The 19,614-nt window shown below is 35.3% G+C and overlaps 1 protein-coding gene across 3 annotated transcripts in view; it reads left to right on the top strand.

Moving 5' to 3' along the window:
• Nucleotides 1–19,614, top strand: part of LRBA (LPS responsive beige-like anchor protein) — a 427,822-nt gene that overhangs the window by 406,216 nt on the left and 1,992 nt on the right. For all 3 annotated transcript variants that reach the window (XM_088132764.1, XM_088132766.1, XM_088132765.1), the window contains exons 53-55: nt 2,142–2,309; nt 10,894–10,995; nt 15,068–15,264. In XM_088132764.1, the coding sequence (XP_087988890.1) occupies nt 2,142–2,309; nt 10,894–10,995; nt 15,068–15,264 (467 nt within the window). The remainder of the gene's footprint in view (nt 1–2,141; nt 2,310–10,893; nt 10,996–15,067; nt 15,265–19,614) is intronic.

Genomic DNA, 19,614 nt, shown 5'->3' on the forward strand with positions numbered 1-19,614 from the left:
TATTATGGGCTACTTTATAGAGCTGCTATAACCTATGCTCAGCCACAGGGCTACCCTCATTGTGAATAAAATATGAATGAATTTTGAATGGACAAAATACTTTTTAAATACAATTATTTCTTATCTGAATGATAGAATAATGAAATTATAAAAGAAGCATGAAGTTGTCATTGCCACTACCTACTGTTTATTTAAAACTTTGTTTTCAATAATCAGGACTAGAAATCTGACAAATAAGTGAAAATAAACTGTGAAATCCCTTTTTCTGGCAGTTGCTCACTCTGTGCTATGGTTGACAATGCTAAACAAATATCAAGGGATATGAAGGCTGTGAGTTGGCTAAATAAACTAAATGGTGGAAGCAGGCTCTTTTCTCAGAAGACAGCTGAACAGACAGTGCCTTGGCTTCTAGAACAACCGGGGCCCTTTTATATTTTATTCTTTCCAGCTCAGTGGAATGTTGGAAATAAATTATGCAATGAGGTTGAGGCTCAGTCCATCCATCAATATGAACAGAACGGGACCAGCTTTGATGGGAAGAGAGAGGGTGGCAAAAGGAAGATCAAGTTTAAACATGGCCTGGAAGGCCGAGGGCTGTGGAGAAAAAAACATTCTGGAAAATTATCCCAATGAATCTGTGTGGAAGAGACAGCTGTGCAGCGGCTTGGAACGTTGCTTCCCATGACCCAGAGTGGAGTGTTTGCAGTCCACCCCACACAGGCACACTAATACACATCAACAGAACATTATGGGAGAGCACACATGATGTCATTACACAGAAGAAAAGTACAGCCACTGCTGGTAAAGGATTGGAAGTAATTTCAGAATCCATGCTTTGCAAGCTCCTTTTCTAAATTTGAAAGTTGGGAATGTGGGTTAGCTAATGGAGCATCTAAGAAAAGGATAGGGGCTTGCTGTCCCTTTCACCTTATGTTATTCACGATAACAAATAAATGGGGCACAGCAATATCAGTCATGGTCCTGCTAAACTTAAAAAGAATTTTAAGAAAAATTCTGCAAGTGTAAAATTCTGCAATTGTAAAATGTAAAATGGTGGAAGTTCCTGATAAATGTGATACTTCATCTACTTGCAATTATTTGAGAGTGAGATAGGGTTTGTTTACTGTTATATTATTGACCATATTTACAACAATGTATAGATAAATAAATTTGTCTTATAATTAATTTGGCAAATAAATTAGTTTTCCATGTATGGATGACCATGTAAGGAATCATTATCTTAAGTTAAATCTTTCTTTTAAAAGTTTTTATTGTATTATCCACAGGTGTTGGATGCATTGTGATTGTGACATAATTATCCAAACTCTGCCCTTTATGTACTTTTACACAACACTGAGACCCAGCTGTGAAATAGTGGAGCTTGTATCATGTTACAACCCATATTTCATTATCTGGTCTTCATCATAGATAAGAATGGATGCCTGTGGCACTATGTTCCCTTGGGGATTTTTTTTTTAAAACATGACATAGAAAGCTTTGAAATAAGTTTAAATATACGAAAGAATATTCAAAATACATGAAAAAGTGTTAAAACACATGTTTCATGTATTTTGAATATTCTTTCATAGTATTATAATACTAATATTAGTATAATACATATAATATTATTCCATATTTTAAGATCTAAACTATGAAGTATGTGTTTTAACCTTGAAGCAAAGTGGAATGTGTGTATGTGTATTTGTGTGTGAGAGGGAGAAAAGAGGGTGAAATATAACTTGAGTGTCTTTGCTTCAGAATGTGCCAAGTTTAATACCTAGCATTTTGAATCAGAGAAGATCAACAAAGGAAAGCCCTATGGCAGTGACCTTAAAGAGTCAATATTATATGGAGTAGATGGTTCCAAACTGGATGAATCAACATAGTCTAACTCAGGATATGTATATGCAGTATTCATTCATTCATTAATTTCATCCTGTCTTTGAAGCTCAAAATGCCCTATGTTGTATTTTCTTTTTTTTACAGCAGTGTCTATGTGTGCTGTGACTGCTGAGTTACTCACTGAGCTTCTGTAGCTGAGTGTAGATTTGAACCTGGCTCCCTCAAATTCTAGTCCAATACCTTAATATCTACACAGCTCTGATCCTACAATGAATGAAAAATCTGCTTGTATGTTTCAGGAAAACTAATGCAAGTTGTATTTGGACACTGGGATGTTGTTACCTGCCTTGGCCGCTCTGAATCTTACATAGGAGGAAACTGTTATATTCTCTCAGGGTCTCGTGATGCAACATTGCTGCTGTGGTACTGGGATGGTAAAACCAATAGCATTGGTGATAACACAAATGGTAAGGAGATCTTTATCATTCTGACTTTCTATCTGTGGCAAATCCAGTGTCAAATACTGTTAAAGTTGAGGAACTGGGAGACAAGGACAAAATTTGCGGGAACCATTTCCCAAGATTACAGACACTATATTCATATTCATTTGGTGTAATTACTGCAAGATATTCTAAAGGACATTATTTCCAGAGCGATAGCCATTTCAATCTGTGGCTGCAACCAAAAAAATAGATAAATAAATAACAGCCTTGCAGAATCATAAAAACGAATGCACGCATATAACATTTCATGGATCACAGTCTGTTTGATCAGATGCCTGGAGTAATATTTTGATATTTGAGTACATTGATTTGGTTGGTTCATCCAAAAAGTAAATTGGTTCAAATTTAACTGCAGTCTTCTTAGGTAAAATAAACTCTGTGTGTGTGTGTGTGTGTGTGTGAGAGAGAGAGAGAGAGAGAGAGAGAGACATAGAGGGAGGCTAAGTTCTTGTAAGGTTTAAAGTTGTTAATGTGATGTTGAACTATATACTGAAACCTTCCTGAATTATGAAGAAGTTATATGGACTTATCATGCTTGGAATGAAATTAAAACAATGATTTGGCCGGTTAGAAATTATCACTTTGGATTTTGACTGAAGAAAAGTGTTCACTCTCTGACTTTAAATTAGCCCTTTATCAGATAAAGTGGAAAGACCGATCAGTATGATTACAGTAACTCAGTATCAATAGCAATATGTAACAACTTTACTTTGCTGTTTAAAAACTGACTTGCTCTTACATATCAATTGTAGTGTCAAGTTTTTGTTTGTTTTTTTCTTTCATACTGTTTACATTTTGGCTTTTTAGTTTGTCTTTTCTTTTTTGTACATTATAGCAATAAAATTAAAAATTAAAAAATAAGTTCATTTGAAAAGATGGCTAATAATAATAACAACAGCAACAACAAAATCACCATCAGTCAATTGCAAAAGGCAGCTTTACTTGGATTAGTAAATATCCTGCGACTATATATTATTATATATCCTGCGACTATACCTTTAACACCATCAAACAACATCTGCCTATCCCGGGTCCTTGGGAAGGACTCGATAGGTGGATAAAAATGCCAAATCCAGTCTAAACAACTGTGTGACCAACCATAATAATGCACTCTGCACTTCAGGAGCTAAGAGAGGTTTATGTGGGTATTTATATTATTTTATCCCAACTGCAACAACTTTGTGTGCTTACAGAATCTGACTGGCCTAAAGTCACCCAGTTACTTTCCTTGGATAAAGAAAGGGTTTGAACCTAGATCTCCCCAATCCTAGTTCAACACTTTAACAATACCTTACATTCCTATTCAGGAAGATATTTTTCCTAGTTCAAGTAGAGTCACTTGATTTTTGTCATGTGCTCCTTCTAGTAGCCACTCCGTGCAATTAGCTTATAGAGAAACAAACACAGAAACCAACATTCCTGCATTTTGATTTTCAGCAAATCGTTACATATTTTTGTAACCTGTTTAACCTGTTCAGGAAAAAATATATGAATCTATTTAGTTTAGAATCTATTGTTTTTAAGTCTTTTTAAAGAAAAAAACTGAGTTCTTATACTAAACAACATTGAAATTTATTCTTCTAAATCCAGATTAGAAGGTATTTACAACAAAGTAAATGATCAGGGCTGGCAGATTCTTTAAAAGTAAAATAATTTACACTTCTAGAAAAGAAAATTATTTTGCACTTACAGAGTAATCAAATTACTCTGATCAGTTGATCATTTTGAAGTACCATATGAACTAGTCTGCATGTACATTTAGAAAGGTATGTAAAGTACCAGTTATATTCCCTTTATGACCTCTTGAGCAGACAAACTAGTTGCTTTATTCATCATCATGAATTTTAGATGTTTTTAAAAAATATTTTCTTGAAAATTATTGCAGTTTCAGAACAGCCTTTAACCAGCATCCAAACCTCTTTTTAAAAACAGTCTCTCTGAACATAATCAAGCATCTTAGAGTGACATCTGCTGGCAATTATTTGAAACTGAAATGCAATTCTTGGTAATAGCAATTCAGTGTGAAAAGTTTGTTTTATAATATTGAAACTAAATCCTTCCCATTGTACTTCAGAGCCATCAAATTTTCAGTTTTGTATCACAATTATATGTCATTTTTGTCAGTGTGTTCACTTCCATCTGAAAGGTCACTTGGATTCATTAAGTGACTAGAAAAGATTTAGAGCCAACTTGATTTCAGATACTTAGTTTTCATCATGCAGCAATTAAAATTGAATAGTCAAGCTGCCTCTGGTTTACTCAAATGAGTAGTTATAAAAGAGATATGCAGGCTATGAAGTTTCTTTTTGTGATTGTAAAATTTCTGATTACAGTCCTAGGATGTATTTGTAGCTTTTGTGCCATATCACACTTTTCTATCATGAATAGTTTTGAGGTTTTGTTTTACAAGTGTCTACAGAAATATTCAATGTCTCGCATATAATATGGATAATTCTTGGTTGCTGCTGACTCTTTCCCTGAAATAGTTTCCAAATAGTAAATAAATAATTTCCATATAATTAATTTTGAAGGGGAGGAAGTCAATGACATCATTTTTTAAAAAAATTTCCACTAGCTGTTTTCAGGGAAAGAAAAAATCATCAGCAATCTGTACTATTTATTTAGGCCTTGAAGAAGAACAATGTGCAAAATTAGAGAAAATTCATTGAAATCAATGACACTTAAATTCACTAAAGCTAACTTAAATCCCATTGATTTTAGTAAACCTGCTGCAAAGATCTTTCATCACAAGTCATAATTTTCTATTATCTAAGCTGGTATTTGAATTTATCAGGAGGCCAATACAAAAAATGAGAAAATTCAGAGTTAAACTGAGCAACAGTGAACTCTGCCACCATCTCTCCTTTGCGTATGTTACCAAACCAGAAACATATATCAAACACTTTATCCTCACTTCTTTAGTGTGTAAAGCACTTCCAGTGCATTTCTGCCACTATCTTGCACTGCCTGCATGTGCCTGGAAAATGATTTGGTAGAGCTAATCTATTGTAGAGCTATTATTGTTGTGATTTGAAGACTTTAGATGAGGAGCAGAATACATTTTCCTGGTATTTTTTACACAACACATAGCATGGAATACATAATAGAGTTGTTGCCATTATAGAGTTGTTCAATCATCTTGAACGCTTATAATATATAAGGCTTAGTTTCCACGCGTAATATTTTTCTCTGGTATCCTGTAAAAAAGAGTATGAACAAAATGAATGAAAGCACAAGAGCCAAACTCTATAGCATAAATTCAGAATCAGTTTGAAAAGAAGGGTTTTTGCCTTCTTTAATTTTCTGGGTTTTATGTTTATTCTCCACTCACATGGAATATTGGAGAGAAATTATATAAAAGGGCTTGGGATTCCATATGTCTGTTCATTGATCTGTTTCTCTTCAGCAGAATAGCTCCCTGGAAACAGAATAGAATGAAATCAAATTTAGTTGTGGTAGGACGAGACAGCAAAAGAAATATTGGTTTCAGAAAGAAACGGGATCCAGCCAGGGGCTGTGGAGAAATCAAATTGAGAAAAATGTCCCTCAATGCCTCCTATGGGAGAGGTGGTGAAACTGCATTCTCAGAATGCTGTCCGCTTCTCCATTTAATCCCCTGCTCCTGTTCCTGTGATCCAGACTGTCCTGTGCTCTCCAGTGCACACCTCCCAACGCAATGCAAAGTCCAAATGCAAGCAAAGACACCTAGGGGCAACACATATGCACCACTCTGATTAGACCTTTACATGCACACAAACCGTATGCAGAGGCAACACATAGGAAACTCATGTATATGCACATACCCAGATAACACTTATGTGCTCAGTCTGGTTAGACCCTGAAGACAAAGTGAACACATATAGACTCATTACTTAATTATGGAAAAGAAAGTGCAGATGCTTCCTATGGTGACTGCTGGTAAAGGGGCTGTGAAGAATTTGAAAAACCACGCTTGCAGACTCTCCCTGCCTTGATTGTAAATGTGATTCTTGCTTCCTACTAGATGTTCCACATTTGAGTGGAAATCTCAGTTCACACACTCTTTGGTCATCTCCCACAATAGATGTTCATTATTCATTCCTCCCCTCCCACTGTGCTGACAAATACGTATAATGGGTTTTTGTTTTATAGAGAACTAGAATAGTATTTGTGTTTCAGATTAGATGCAGAACAATTTTTAGTACTGCTGTATTTAAGCTCAGGTATCACTAAAATGAAACATGAAATTTTACAGAATGACCAGAATGCTTTAATGCTCCATGATGTAATGCAGGTCTTTGTGTTCCAGTTCTTTATTGCCTTGTATCCAATGCTATTTATTGTTCTTATAAAGTTCTTTCATATAGTAAATAAGTATAATGCATGCCATATCTGTGGCATTGGGTTACAGATTTTTATATAATATTTACATTATTAATCTGTTCATTCAGCCCCAAATTCTTCTATGAAATTTATGTGATAGAATAAAAGGATGGAATTATAGTGATATAATACTGTAAGTTCCTGGAAACCATTGGACATGTTTTTGTGTGCATGCCTGCAACAATTTCACCATGTATAGTTTGTTCCTGCTTGAAGAATTGTTTTCAAACTTAAATACTTCATAGCTTTGCTCTACTCTGACAATCACTTTAGGTTTTTTAGGTGATGCATGTAAGTTTTGTTAGTCTATTTCTTTTAAGTTAAACATACTAAAGCATCAGCAGCAAGATGGCAGTGTTATTTAATTACAATGTGATAGTATTATTCATATTAAATATTAGAATGCTATACTGAGTTTGTATTTGCAACACAGCTGAGATTTTTTTGTTCAGCTCTCAGCTTCTTACACAATTAATTAATTAATTTAGTAGATTTATATGGGTGGCTAACTCAAGTATATGACTCTGGATGAGTAACAATATTTTAAAAAAGATAAAAACAATATATAAAAAACATAAAATATACAGCAGCCAGGAAAAAATTACAAAATGTCAGTCACCTTCAACATAGCCACAAAACGGGCTCCATCAAGCACCTGAGTCCCCAGGCTCAAGCAGAGCCAAGTCTTCAAGGCCTTACGGAAGGCCAAGAGGGAGAAGGCCAATCTAATCTCCAGAGGAATTATATTCCGGAGGGCTGGCGCCATGACAGAAAATTATTTAACTACAACTCATAAGCAGCCTAGTTTTGCTTGTTTTAGGAAAGGTTGTTTTTTTTTTTTTTTAAAAAAGAATTGGTTACTTTGTAAAAGAAAGATATAATGGAAGACAATTCCTAATTTGTTGAAGTAACTGTTGCATTGTATACAAACCATTATGTTCACTCAGTTACCTCTTGAAGAAATGCAGATCCTTTTTAAAATTTTTCATTACAAAAGTCAGGCCTGGGAGAAAAAAATAGTAATTTCTTCATAACAGTGCAAACATTACACTGTCGTGTGAATATTTTCGAACTGGAAAAGAAGTTGACCTAATTTCAAGAGTTCCTACATGAATCATGCAATGTTCTTTTTACATTTTTAAATTTGAGTTCAATGCTTTAAAATACACTTTCATTCTAAAAGAGTTATAGTTTCAGCTAACTGGGAAAAAAAAAAAAGAACTCTTCAGAATAAACCAGTTGTTTTGTGTCTGGTAACTCTTGAGCCAAAATATTGTTTTGTATGGTTTATAAGTCAGACTTTATTAGACTCTGAGGGTGATATTAAATACCAAATATAAGTTTTAAAAGCAGTGCTTAACAAGTTTGAAGTAATTTTAAATATAATGTTCTACAAAGCAGATATATGAAATAGTTGTATTTTAAATACTAGCAAGAATTTTTAATTTCATTTGATTTGTTAATCTTCCTATACGGATTTCCATAAAGATGAACTCAACATTCTTTTTATGCCTTCCTTAAAGTAATCATGAACCTGTTTAAGGGACAAAGCCTTGCTTCTTTGAAGTCACTAGCCTAGGATTTCAAAGAAGACATCTAAGCTACTTTGAAAAGTTTAAAGAAGTTTGAAGTGGTGCCCCTTAAAGCAGCCACAAAGTAAAACTTTCCCTTTGCTTTGGTGAAAACCATGACAATCTTATGAGGCAGTAAGAAATCTCTTCTATTCTGCCATCAGCTTGTGAGTTGAGCCCATTATTTGGAAAAATCAGAAGCATGAAGACCCCTAAATACCTAACATTATTATCAAAGGAGGCAGGCTGACTTTTCAAAAGATTCATGTTCTATAAGTAGAAGGAAGACCCTTCAGTGAAAAAAATAACATAAGCTTTTGAATATATCACTTTCAAATCCGTGTAACCAGCAAGTATTTCATTAATTAAAGAATCATACATAATTCATTCAGTAGTCATGTGTATCTATAGTCATTACATATTTTTAAAAAACAAATATATTAAATTGAATACATCTCAGAGCATATTTCTGTAAGAGAGATCCTGCTGTTACAAGGAAGTTGCTAGTTAAAATGTATAATAACATACATAGTAAATAGGGTAACTAACATATTACTAGGCCTAGACAAAACTGTCAATTCTGTTATTTGTTGGTATGTGCATTTTACACAGTGTAGTGACTGTAATAGTAATTTCTCCACTTTTATATGTTATATGGAAAAATACATATATATTAACATATATTACTATACCTACAGTTTAGTAGCATAAATTACTGTGATTAGTAACATATTACTTGTATTGCTTTTGACTTGTGTCTAATGTTATGCTTCAAAACTATCTGATTTACTGATTTTGAATATTTAGCATTTGAATGTTTGATATTATTATGGAGCATTCTTCATAAATTTTTCAAATGCCACACCAATCTAACAACGTCAGAGTAATCTTTATCTCTTTGGATGAATTCATTATTACTTTTCCCTTTATAAACATGCACTCTTGCTCATGAGTCTTGTAACCATGAGTCTAATGTATTTCATATACAAAGTTCTAGTTGAAAGTCCTAATTCATGGAAGTGGTAGAATTATATTCAAGGCTGACTCTAGATGTTTTCAGACTCTTAGCCACATGACCCCCAAAGTTTTCTGGATAGTCTGTGTTAAATAAGAATGGTAGCCTTTTGGTGAGCTCACACTGAATGCCTGACCTTACTATTCTCCAGCCATGTTACTGCATCCTTTTAGTAGTGTATAGATTTGAATTACACAATGTAGCTAACTGGTGAGTTTGAGAAATAACCTTGACTTCATTTGCATAGAAAAGTAAGTATTAATAACTCTCCATGAGAATGAGAATGACATTGAAACAGCAGGTTTTAGCAGTGTACCTTTTTATAATATCTGGTCTGGCTTTAAAATAAGCTATAGATTGTATTCAACATTTTTTTTTAATTACTAGGCCTAGACAAATCTGTCAATTCTGTTATTTGTTGGTATGTGCATTTTACACAGTGTAGTGACTGCAATAGTAATTTCTCCACTTTTGTATGTTATATGGAAAAATGCATGTATATTATATCCACTTTTCTAGAAATTGTACAGTTTAGGCACAATTAGAAAATAAAGAACTGCAATTCACAATTTGATACAATGCAAATATAGAAAGATAATTGCATTTCAGCTTGCATATTAGGTTTAGGAAGTACAAATCAAGAAGGTTTGTGTTAAAATGCAAATCAAAGATTTTTATTATAAAGTTTCTAGAAGTTACTACAAACTAAAATTGAACACGTATGTAAATACACCAAATTATCAGTGCTGCCAAAAGTGTTACCACTGAAGCAATAGAACATTAAAATAAGACCAGCCAAATTAACTGGCATCATTATTCAAAAGTTTCTATAGAAGTGGTACAATTTTAGCGTAAAGTGTTTTGATCAAATCATGTAAAATTATCTTTGTGCAAATTAAAAAAAAACAGTGATGATGAGAATAGATCACTGGATGCATCTTGCCCATAAAATCCCTTAAGCAGTATCCAATGTTCTTAAAATGCAATGTATTTGCTTCTATGCTTCAGGATGTTAATTTAATAAATAAAACTCTGAGCTTTACCATTGGGCTATGGTCCCCACTCAGTTGAGTTGCATCTTGCATGGATAGTTCTTTTAATACAGTAATGGAACTCCTTGCACTGTTGTTTGCTCTCTGCTGAAAAGAATTCTTCATACATCTTTCCATCTATAGTTGCCATGGGGAAGGATTGATTTTTGGTGAAACACTAGTCTTGTGGACTTGCTGAATTACTTTTTTCAGATTCTGAATGTATCTGTTGTCTGTTATAATGTTCAAAGTGGTATGATAGGTAGCAGTCAGTGGTGTTCACTTAGGTTTGGTACATGATTTGACAAACCATAGCTTGTAGCAAAACCTAGTATATAGAGCTCTGTGCCATAAAAAAAATTTGGTTTTCATAGTATCTGCTCAGAAGCTAAATAGCTACATATATGAACAGCATAATTCCAGTTCATATGTTTCCTTTTTGCTCATTAGAACTGAATTATACATTTGCTTGAAATGTGAAAATCTTAGAACACATTGTGTTCTTGCTTGTGAAAATCACACTGATTATAGGTTACTAAGAAATGTTTGTTTTACTTATCTACTTACAGGTGAAACAGCTGCTCCTCGGGCTGTCTTGACTGGACATGATTATGAGATTACCTGTGCAGCAATTTGTGCTGAACTTGGTGTAGTGATAAGTGGTTCTAAAGGTACATTTTACTGCAGTCTTTTAAAAAGCTTTCCTTGAAAATACTTATTTCTTACAATGAAGAATCTTATAACAAAGATGCTTATACTTTTAGAATAGGAGCAAGACCTATTTTTTTGGTCTGGAAAAATTACATACACACACACACACAACGCAAACAAACAAAAGCAGTGCAAGTCACTTTACTAAAGTGATACCATAAACAATATTAAAAAGCCTCATACTAATATATTATGCCCTATGCAGGATGAGTTATACCCTTGTTACAGTTAGTTTCAAGTAACACATACAGATTATGTTTACTGGGACTCCTCCTCTGGTCAGGATTAAGAGAGACAAACCCTGATTGACTCTCAAAGGGAAGCTTATATATTCAACAATAACCTGTAATAGTCTGTCTGAAATACATTTCCCCATCCCCAACAGCACATATCCACAATACATGTACTAATAAAGACAGCCCTGAATCCTCTTATACATGATCATAGTATGACAATATGATTGGCCAAGCTGATAAGGATTAACATTAATCTGATACAAACACAGGAACAATCAATTCCACTTGCATATTATAAAATAAAATGTACATTTTATGTAGCTAAAGGGTTTTTTTTAAAGAAAATCTAGAAGCTGGAAGTGGAGCATAAAAAGCAACTGGAAGAGTGATATATTCCATCTAGCTCCATAAGTACAGTCATAGCATACTCAGGATCTGAGTGTTTGCCATGTCTGGGCATTGCTCACAAGGCTGCCTTATACAAGATATAAGAAAACAAAAGGCTGTGATCTCATAATGAAAGCAAGGAAAAGTTTTGACAGCATTAATAAAAGCCACCAAGGTACCCGCAGAGATGGCTGGCATCAAGCTAAGTGAAGACATGAAATGTAAGCTGAAACCAGGTTTATAGAGTTGTATCCACTGAAACTTGAGTTTTTAGCAAATATTTCACAAGAAGCGCTTCGGTTTGAGGCAAGCAAAACTACATAATCATGTTCATCAGAAAGTGGATCATAATTGAGGTTTCCACAGGGAGGGGTTCCCAACAGGATGATGAGAGTTTAAGAGAGGAAAGGGGCACATTTGTTTTGCAGGGAAAATATTGGTGTGTGTGGGCAGGGGGGGGGAATGGATATTGAAATATCTGTAGTTTTGTCATTGAATTTCAGTGATGAGATTCATGGTGAGTTTTAAACTGGACCTGGAGGCTGCCTATAGTCATTGATTTCTCATTGCTGTTTAAAAGTATTAAAAATAACTTCTAAAAAAAGAAATTAGCACTTCAACAAGCCTGAGCATCTGTACACTAAAAGATCAAGAAATAAACACAGCAGAAATATAGTATGCTTCACTTTCATCACAACTTAATTCTATGGCTAGAAGATACCAAGAGTGCTTTTAAATTAATATCCTATTTGTGGTCTTCTCAAGGGAATCTGACCACTACAAAAGAAAACATTACCTGTATAGGTTTTCAGTTTGATCCATTGATCAGGTTCATTTGACCAAGTTTTCATCTATTTCAGTTATCCCTTGGCTTTATTTCTCCAGATGTTTTGTTTTGATAGACAGGGTTTCTCACATGCATTTTGTCCTGAAAATGCCTTTTGTCAAAGTGTATTTTACAGCAAATATACTTTTCTGTTTCTGTTGACAATTAATCAGCCGTTCTACTTTTGAACTTCTTCCCCTTTTATTCTGCTTACCGTATGGAAAAAAAAACGTATTGGCCCCCCCTCAGTCTGAGACCAGTGTTAATTGATTCATTTCCAAAAGAAGAGAATTACTCCATTATTTTTTAATGTTAACCATGCCTTAGAATGTGTGAACTCTAGTTGGCATGTGAAATCTGTTCCTGTACAGATATAATCCCATTCATCCTAAAGGACGTTGTTTCTATAAGCCCGTGGTTAGAATTAGTTTTGTTGGAAGGCCGCTTCATCCAAAAGAAAAAAGAGTAACAATGAATTTATTCATAAATCTCATCCTTTTATATTGTAATTTGCTTGCTACTTAATTTTGCCTATTTTTAGTATATACTATTATATAGGTTCCCTCATAAATGTGGACATTGACTGCCCCCCCCCCCCCATTATTGAACAGTAGTTGTTGCAGACACAAGGTTTGGAGAGTTTAGGAAGTTGAGGATGGTTTGTGGAGTTGAAGGACAGTTTGGAGGCTGTTTTTTGAATTGTGGAGCCCTCCAGGAGTTCCCCATGCTGGATGTCAGGACTGGGGCCAAGATTCTGTGCTCTAAAACGACCAGTATGATCTGGGCCTCTTCTCCAGCCCTCAGGTGACTGGGGCCACAGGTGACTGCTTCTTACAGGCAGGAAATGATGTGGGAGCCTCTTTGAGTGATGACAGAGATGGTGGAGTTGGTCTGTAATGGACAACATGCTGATTAGCTATTTTGCAGCCCACAGTGCAGTGCTATAAAGAGGAGGAGCTAAGTCTGCCTGTAATAACACTTCCTGCATCTGTAATTTCATCATGGATGAAAGGACAAGTCTGGCGTCCAGTACCAAGACTTGGATGGGTGCTGAGGGAGGGGTTGTCCTCTGAGCTAGAAGTGCGGTATCAGCCAGACCCCACAGCAGGGGTGGTGGAATGGCCTGGTCATCTGGGACTTTCTGGTGATGTACAGAGGTGTTGCCCCAGAGGTGACTGGGTGTGATACCAATTTGTTAAGTTTGGCTCTAGGGGTCAGATGGGATTGTTGCTTTTGTACCAGCCTCCCTGTGCATAGCAACCTCTCTGCCTGAACTGCTGGGCTCCATGGCTAAGTTGATGGTGAGTTCCCAAGGCTTATGGTCTTGGAAGACTTTAATCTGTCTTCTCTGATCATTTTCATCCTTAGTTCTGGTGGGATTGCACTACCCCAGACAGAACGGTGTGCAATTTGGATGTCTTCCTATACTCATGTCTGTTGTTCAAAGAGCAGTGGCAGCCATGGCCAGGTGGGCCTTTGCACAGTCTTGTGTTGTGCACCAATTGCATCCCTTCCAGGATCAGGAACACTACCCAGTCACTCATGCTTTGGTCACTTCCTAAGTGGATTACTGCAATGCACTCTACATGGGGCTATCCTTGAAGTACCCCTGAAAATTCAATCTGGTCCAGAATGCAGCAACATGGGAAATTATGGGTGTGCCATTCAGTATGCCCATATTACAACTTTGCTTCTCCAGCTGCCGGTTTGCTTCTGGATGCAATTCAAGATGTTGGTTATTATCCATAAAGTCCTACATGACATGGGACCAAGGTATTTGAGGTGCTGCCTTACTCCCATTGTTTTTACTTGTTCCATTAGGTCGGGCAGGAGGAGCATGGTCCAGTTCCATCAGTTAGGGATTGTCATCTAGAGGGACCCAGGACCACAGCCTTTTCCATAGCGTTGCCTGCCCTCTGGAACATCATACTGCCTGAGGTTCAGCTGGCCCTGACTTTGCTCACCTTTCAGAAACCTTGGAGACATGGTTGTTTTCCCAGGCATGGGGGACTGGGATAGTAATTGAGCCCAAGTTGTTGTTTTATAGCATTTTCAGGAGCTACTTTGTGTTGGTTAGGGAATGTATTTTGTATATATTATATTTATATTGTATTTTTTAGTCTTTGTTAGCCACCCAGTGTTGCATTTATGAGATGGGTGACCACATAAATAGATTTAAATAAACAAAGACACCTCCATGCTTGCTTAATATAAATATTATGTTGTTTTTATGGTTTTGGAATACAGCAGTTGGAGCAAAAAGGTTTGGTTAAACAAAGTCAAAGAACTGATACAATCAAAGAGGGGACAGCCTGTTGCCCTCCAGATAATGCTGTTTCCCAGCAGCGCTAATAATATGGCAATTGATGAGGAATTCTCGGAAATGAACTGTGGTATAGCAATGTCTGTTTGTCATCTGTACATCTACAAATATCTATTCATAGCTATTAGAGGCCATTTACAACTGAACATTAAAATCACAGTTATTTTTAGTTTTAGTAAAGTCAAATCAGTTTAGTATATTTAGCAAGGGTTAATACTGAATTTTTAATGGCTGTATTTTTTTTAAACCTCCCTCATCAGAAGGATCGTGTCTCATACATTCTATGAATGGGGATCTACTGAGGACATTAGAAGCTCCTGAAAACTGTCTGAAAGCAAAACTTATCCAAGCATCAAGAGAGGGTCACTGTGTCATATACTATGACAATGGTCATTTCTGTGTATTCAGTGTGAATGGAAAACTACAAGCCACTATGGAAACAGATGATAATATAAGGGTAAGCATGTCATACTGAAGTCTTATTTTTAATTTCTAGAAGTTTAATATCCTTTAAAATATATCCCACTCTGTATATTGTGTTTGGTAATTATTGAATATTATTAGTTCATAAGTATATATAAGTAGTTCATAAATAGTAGTTCATAAATTGTTTAATGTCACATATGAAATAGTTGTAGTATCTGAATAGTAACTGGCATTAATTTTGGAAGTAACTTTTAGTGTTTTCATAATTCAAAATAGGAATGATATAATCTTTTCCTGCACAACATGGTGCACACCACTTTTTTCAGACTGTGGGCCACACTTAGGTTGAATAGCATATTGAAGCTGTGCTCCAAAAAAATGGCTAGACAAAAAAATAAATTTCAATTTAATTGAAAATAAATGAATATTTATTATTGTATTCTGTGTATTCAATAATTTTCTACTTCTATCTTTTTAGAAATTACAATTTCAAAGCAACTTTTAGAGTTACATTGGACTGCACCCAAAGCTCAGGGAGACATATGTAGTCCTATAGACAGTACCCATCACTATGGAAGAGCATAGTGGCTACACATAATCTGTATTGACATTTCAGAAGAACACTGTTTATTATTTTCCTTGATTTAATGCTTGTCAGAGAATGGATTCATCTTACATAGCCCTCTAGTTTCACAAAATGCTGGATACAGGATGCATATACAAATCTCATTCTCCCTACAGTACAAAATATTATCTAGTTGGTTCAGTCTGGTTGTTAAAAAAAGTTAGTCAAAATTTAACAGCAATAGCAGAGGAAGTGAATAGGGAATGACAGCTCTGAGGGCATACCAACATCAAAGGAGAAACATTTCTGGTTCCCTAATGAACATGGCACTTTGGTAAATGCTTGATCCCAACTTCCCTTCTTAATTAAGAATGGGGCTCCAGATGCACTCAGGTAGGAATTGGAAAAAGTCACCCATTATTCTTCTGTACTACTTTTGTTCACCATGGAGCAAATCCACATTGGAACTATCATCTGTTGAGGTTCTTGGGTAGAAACCAGAATAGGTCAGTAGTGCAAATGTGGCAGAGGAAGAGAAATAGTTCAGGCATGGAGGGTTCATGCAGGAAAGAAAATGGTCATAGTCTGAGTGCCAACACAGTGTGGGAGACATTGAACATCTTGTGCCCTCAACAATGGAGGAAGACCCACCTTTAACATTCAGTGTTACCTTAGATTTCCTGGGAGTAAATTTACTGGAGCCCTCATTTTGAGGTAATTTGCATGGAGCCTTTATCTCATGGAGCCCTATCTTGAGGTGATTTTCAGATCAGGACGATTGTTAGAACTCACTGTTGCTCAATTTAGATTACACCCTTGCTATACAGGTAGTCCTTGACTGCTTGGCTTACGACCACAATTGGGACTGGAATTTCCATTGCTAAACAATGGTTAAGTGAGTTGCACCTGATGTTATGAGCTTTTTTGCCGTGGTCGTTAAGTAAATCATGTGGTCGTTCAGCGAATCTGGCTTCTTGTTGGAAGCCAGCTGGGAAAGTCATAAATGGTGATCACATGACCCTGGGATGCTGCAACCATCATAAATACATGCCAGTTGCCAAGCACCCAAATTTTGATCACGTGACCATGGGGACACTGCATCAATCGTAAGTGCAAGGACCAGTAGTCACTTTTTTCCAGTGCCGTAATAACTTCAAACGGTCATTAAACAAATGGTCATAATTTGAGGACTACCTGTATTTTGCTACTATACCTGCTCAAACTGGGGAAGATAACAAAAGAGGGTCCAAGGAATATTGTAGGCATGTTTTTTCTATAGCAACATAGACTTAGCTTTTGTTTTTATTTGCTTCACATTACCAGCTATATTAAAACAATATAGGTTTGTACCTTCCTTTATAATTGTTATGTGGTTCACTATTCTTATTCAAGTATTTATGGGTATATTATCCTAACTCTTCATCGGCTTAGTGATTTTGTTTTATGTTTCCTACAGTAAAAATGCTGATAGCCACTTTCTGTTGTGATTATGTTGTCAGCTAGGTCAGTAAATCTATAAAATATCCTGCAATCTTTTGCTTGGTAAAACAATTTCTGTAGTGTTTGTCACTTGCAAGGCCATTTCTTTATGCAATGGAAATTCTTCTCTCTCTAGGCCAGTAGTATATACAATCCCATACTATTATTTTTTCTGAACAGTCCCAGATGAGTTTTAGTCTCAAACAATCCATGGTATTTTCCCCAGAGCTTCTGTATTTTATCATTTTGTAAGTGAAGTGGCAACTGGAAGATTAAAACCACAGTGTTCACAATGTCTCTGCCCAAGGCACTGGAGTCCAACAGCTTCAGAGTTTGTTTATGGGTAAAAAATGGGGGTATATAGAGTAAAAATGTAATTTCTTGTTGAAATCTTTCAGAATACTTTCCTATATAGGTGCAAGCTTGGCTTGTAGAATGTTGAAAAAGCTGAAATTTCCAGTTGTTTTATTTAATCTCCTAACTTACTATCTTGTACATAACTACAAGAAATGCTACCAAAAAAAAAAATGTTTAGGCTGTCTGGATGTACTCAGAACCTAATCAAAGCTTTCCACCTGTTTTTGTTTTAAATATTGTATTGCTCAGTAGAACTTTGGCTAACAGAATATCCAGGCAGATCTGCCTTACAATGTTTAGATATCTTAACGAGTAACTTAAATCTAAGTTGGCAGGCAGTCCAAAGAACTAACGTTATTCTACCCTAAACAAGGCCAACATGCTATTTCACCCAAAGGAACCAATTTATTTTTCTTTCCTGAGTCTGTTTTGAAAAGTCAAGTATCTTACAGGCTCTTGCTGCTTTATACCAATGTTGTCAGGCTGACAGGTCTGTTTTTTTATAAATAATGGTCTTTCAAAAATCTGAGTTTTGAGACTCTTCCATGAAGTGTGAACTAGAAACAACACATTATTAAGAATGCCTTAAATTCTATGTTTTGAAGCCTCTTGTATCTGAAGTAGTAAAATTCCAAATTCTTTTTATACTAAAGCAACTTTACATTACATTTAAATCTTCTGTTTTCCAATTTTTTAGAGCAATGCCATATTTTTATTTGTTAAATGTTAAAGGCATTTAAAGTGAAATCATGATGTCTGCCTTCCAAGCATATATATTCCTTCCAATCAGGGTTTTCCATTCACAATTAGATAGGTCACTAAAATGCCACATCTATTAGTAAAGTCCAAATTCCATTATTCTTATTCAAGAAATACACTGAGTTCACTGGTAGATGAGTTAAAGATTAATGGCTTTAATTTACCTTTTAATATAGCATAAATAAAAAGCCTCCAGTATAACACTCAAATGAACCATAACCATAGGGTTAATAGATTTTCATCAGCTTAATTTTATATAACAGTAGCAAATAATTATTTGTCATAGTCTTCACTGCAGTTTAAAAAATACCCTTAGGAGACAGCCATTTATGAAACAAGGAAAAGAGAGATATTGATTTTAGTTATAATGAATAATCTTTCAAGTAATTGTACTTGCTTTGTTAGCTAGTATAAGTTGAGCATTTTTTTAAAAACAAGATATTAGCTTTGTCATTTTTCCATCTGCGGTCGTCTATTTACGTGCTACATATTCAATATTCTTCTGTTTATTGCTAGGCATCTCAGTGAGGCAAATAGGTCTGTGTCGGTGTGTAAAATTCTTAGCACACATTTGACTCTTATGATAGCATCATGATAGCACTGTGGCATGAAATTTGGATATACATATTTTAAAACAGAATTCAATTTCTATTGGAATTAATAAAACAGCAGATGGGTTAGAAATGTTATAATGGCAAAATGTTCTGTATGGCAGAAGTATGCCTAAACAGCATTTCTTGTTCTGTCTCTGTGATTATCTCCTTGCATTCACATGGATATGAGGCTGGCAAAATTCCATTATAGGCTCAAACAGTCATGCTGAGTGCCTTGTGGAGTGTCGAGTCAATAAAAGAATATAGCTGTGTGGATTGGTCTTCAAACCATGCTTTTATTTTGAATGGGTTGCGTGAGATTCTAAGTCCTTGTATGTAGAAAATAGAAATCATGACCCAATCCTACTCTTAGATGTAGTGAAACAGGAGCTATTGCCGTTATCTTTTTCTTCAGACAACCATGCTTATACAGACTTATTGGTTAAAAGATCATTAGCAATAGTAGCCAGTATCAGTCTGTAAAAAAATATTAAAGATATATTCTTTTTTCCTTAATGTATAATAAATAGAATTTCAGAAGACTGGGATAAAGAAATATACGCATTTCATGGCAAGTCCATTTGCTACCTATGATTATGGCTCATTAGAGAATTAATACCCTACATTC

This window comes from Python bivittatus, unplaced genomic scaffold (genome assembly GCF_059951505.1).
Source record: "Python bivittatus isolate LINGU-HERP-01145 unplaced genomic scaffold, Pbiv_v1 ctg000070_np1212, whole genome shotgun sequence".
NCBI classification, from domain to species: Eukaryota; Metazoa; Chordata; class Lepidosauria; order Squamata; family Pythonidae; genus Python; species Python bivittatus.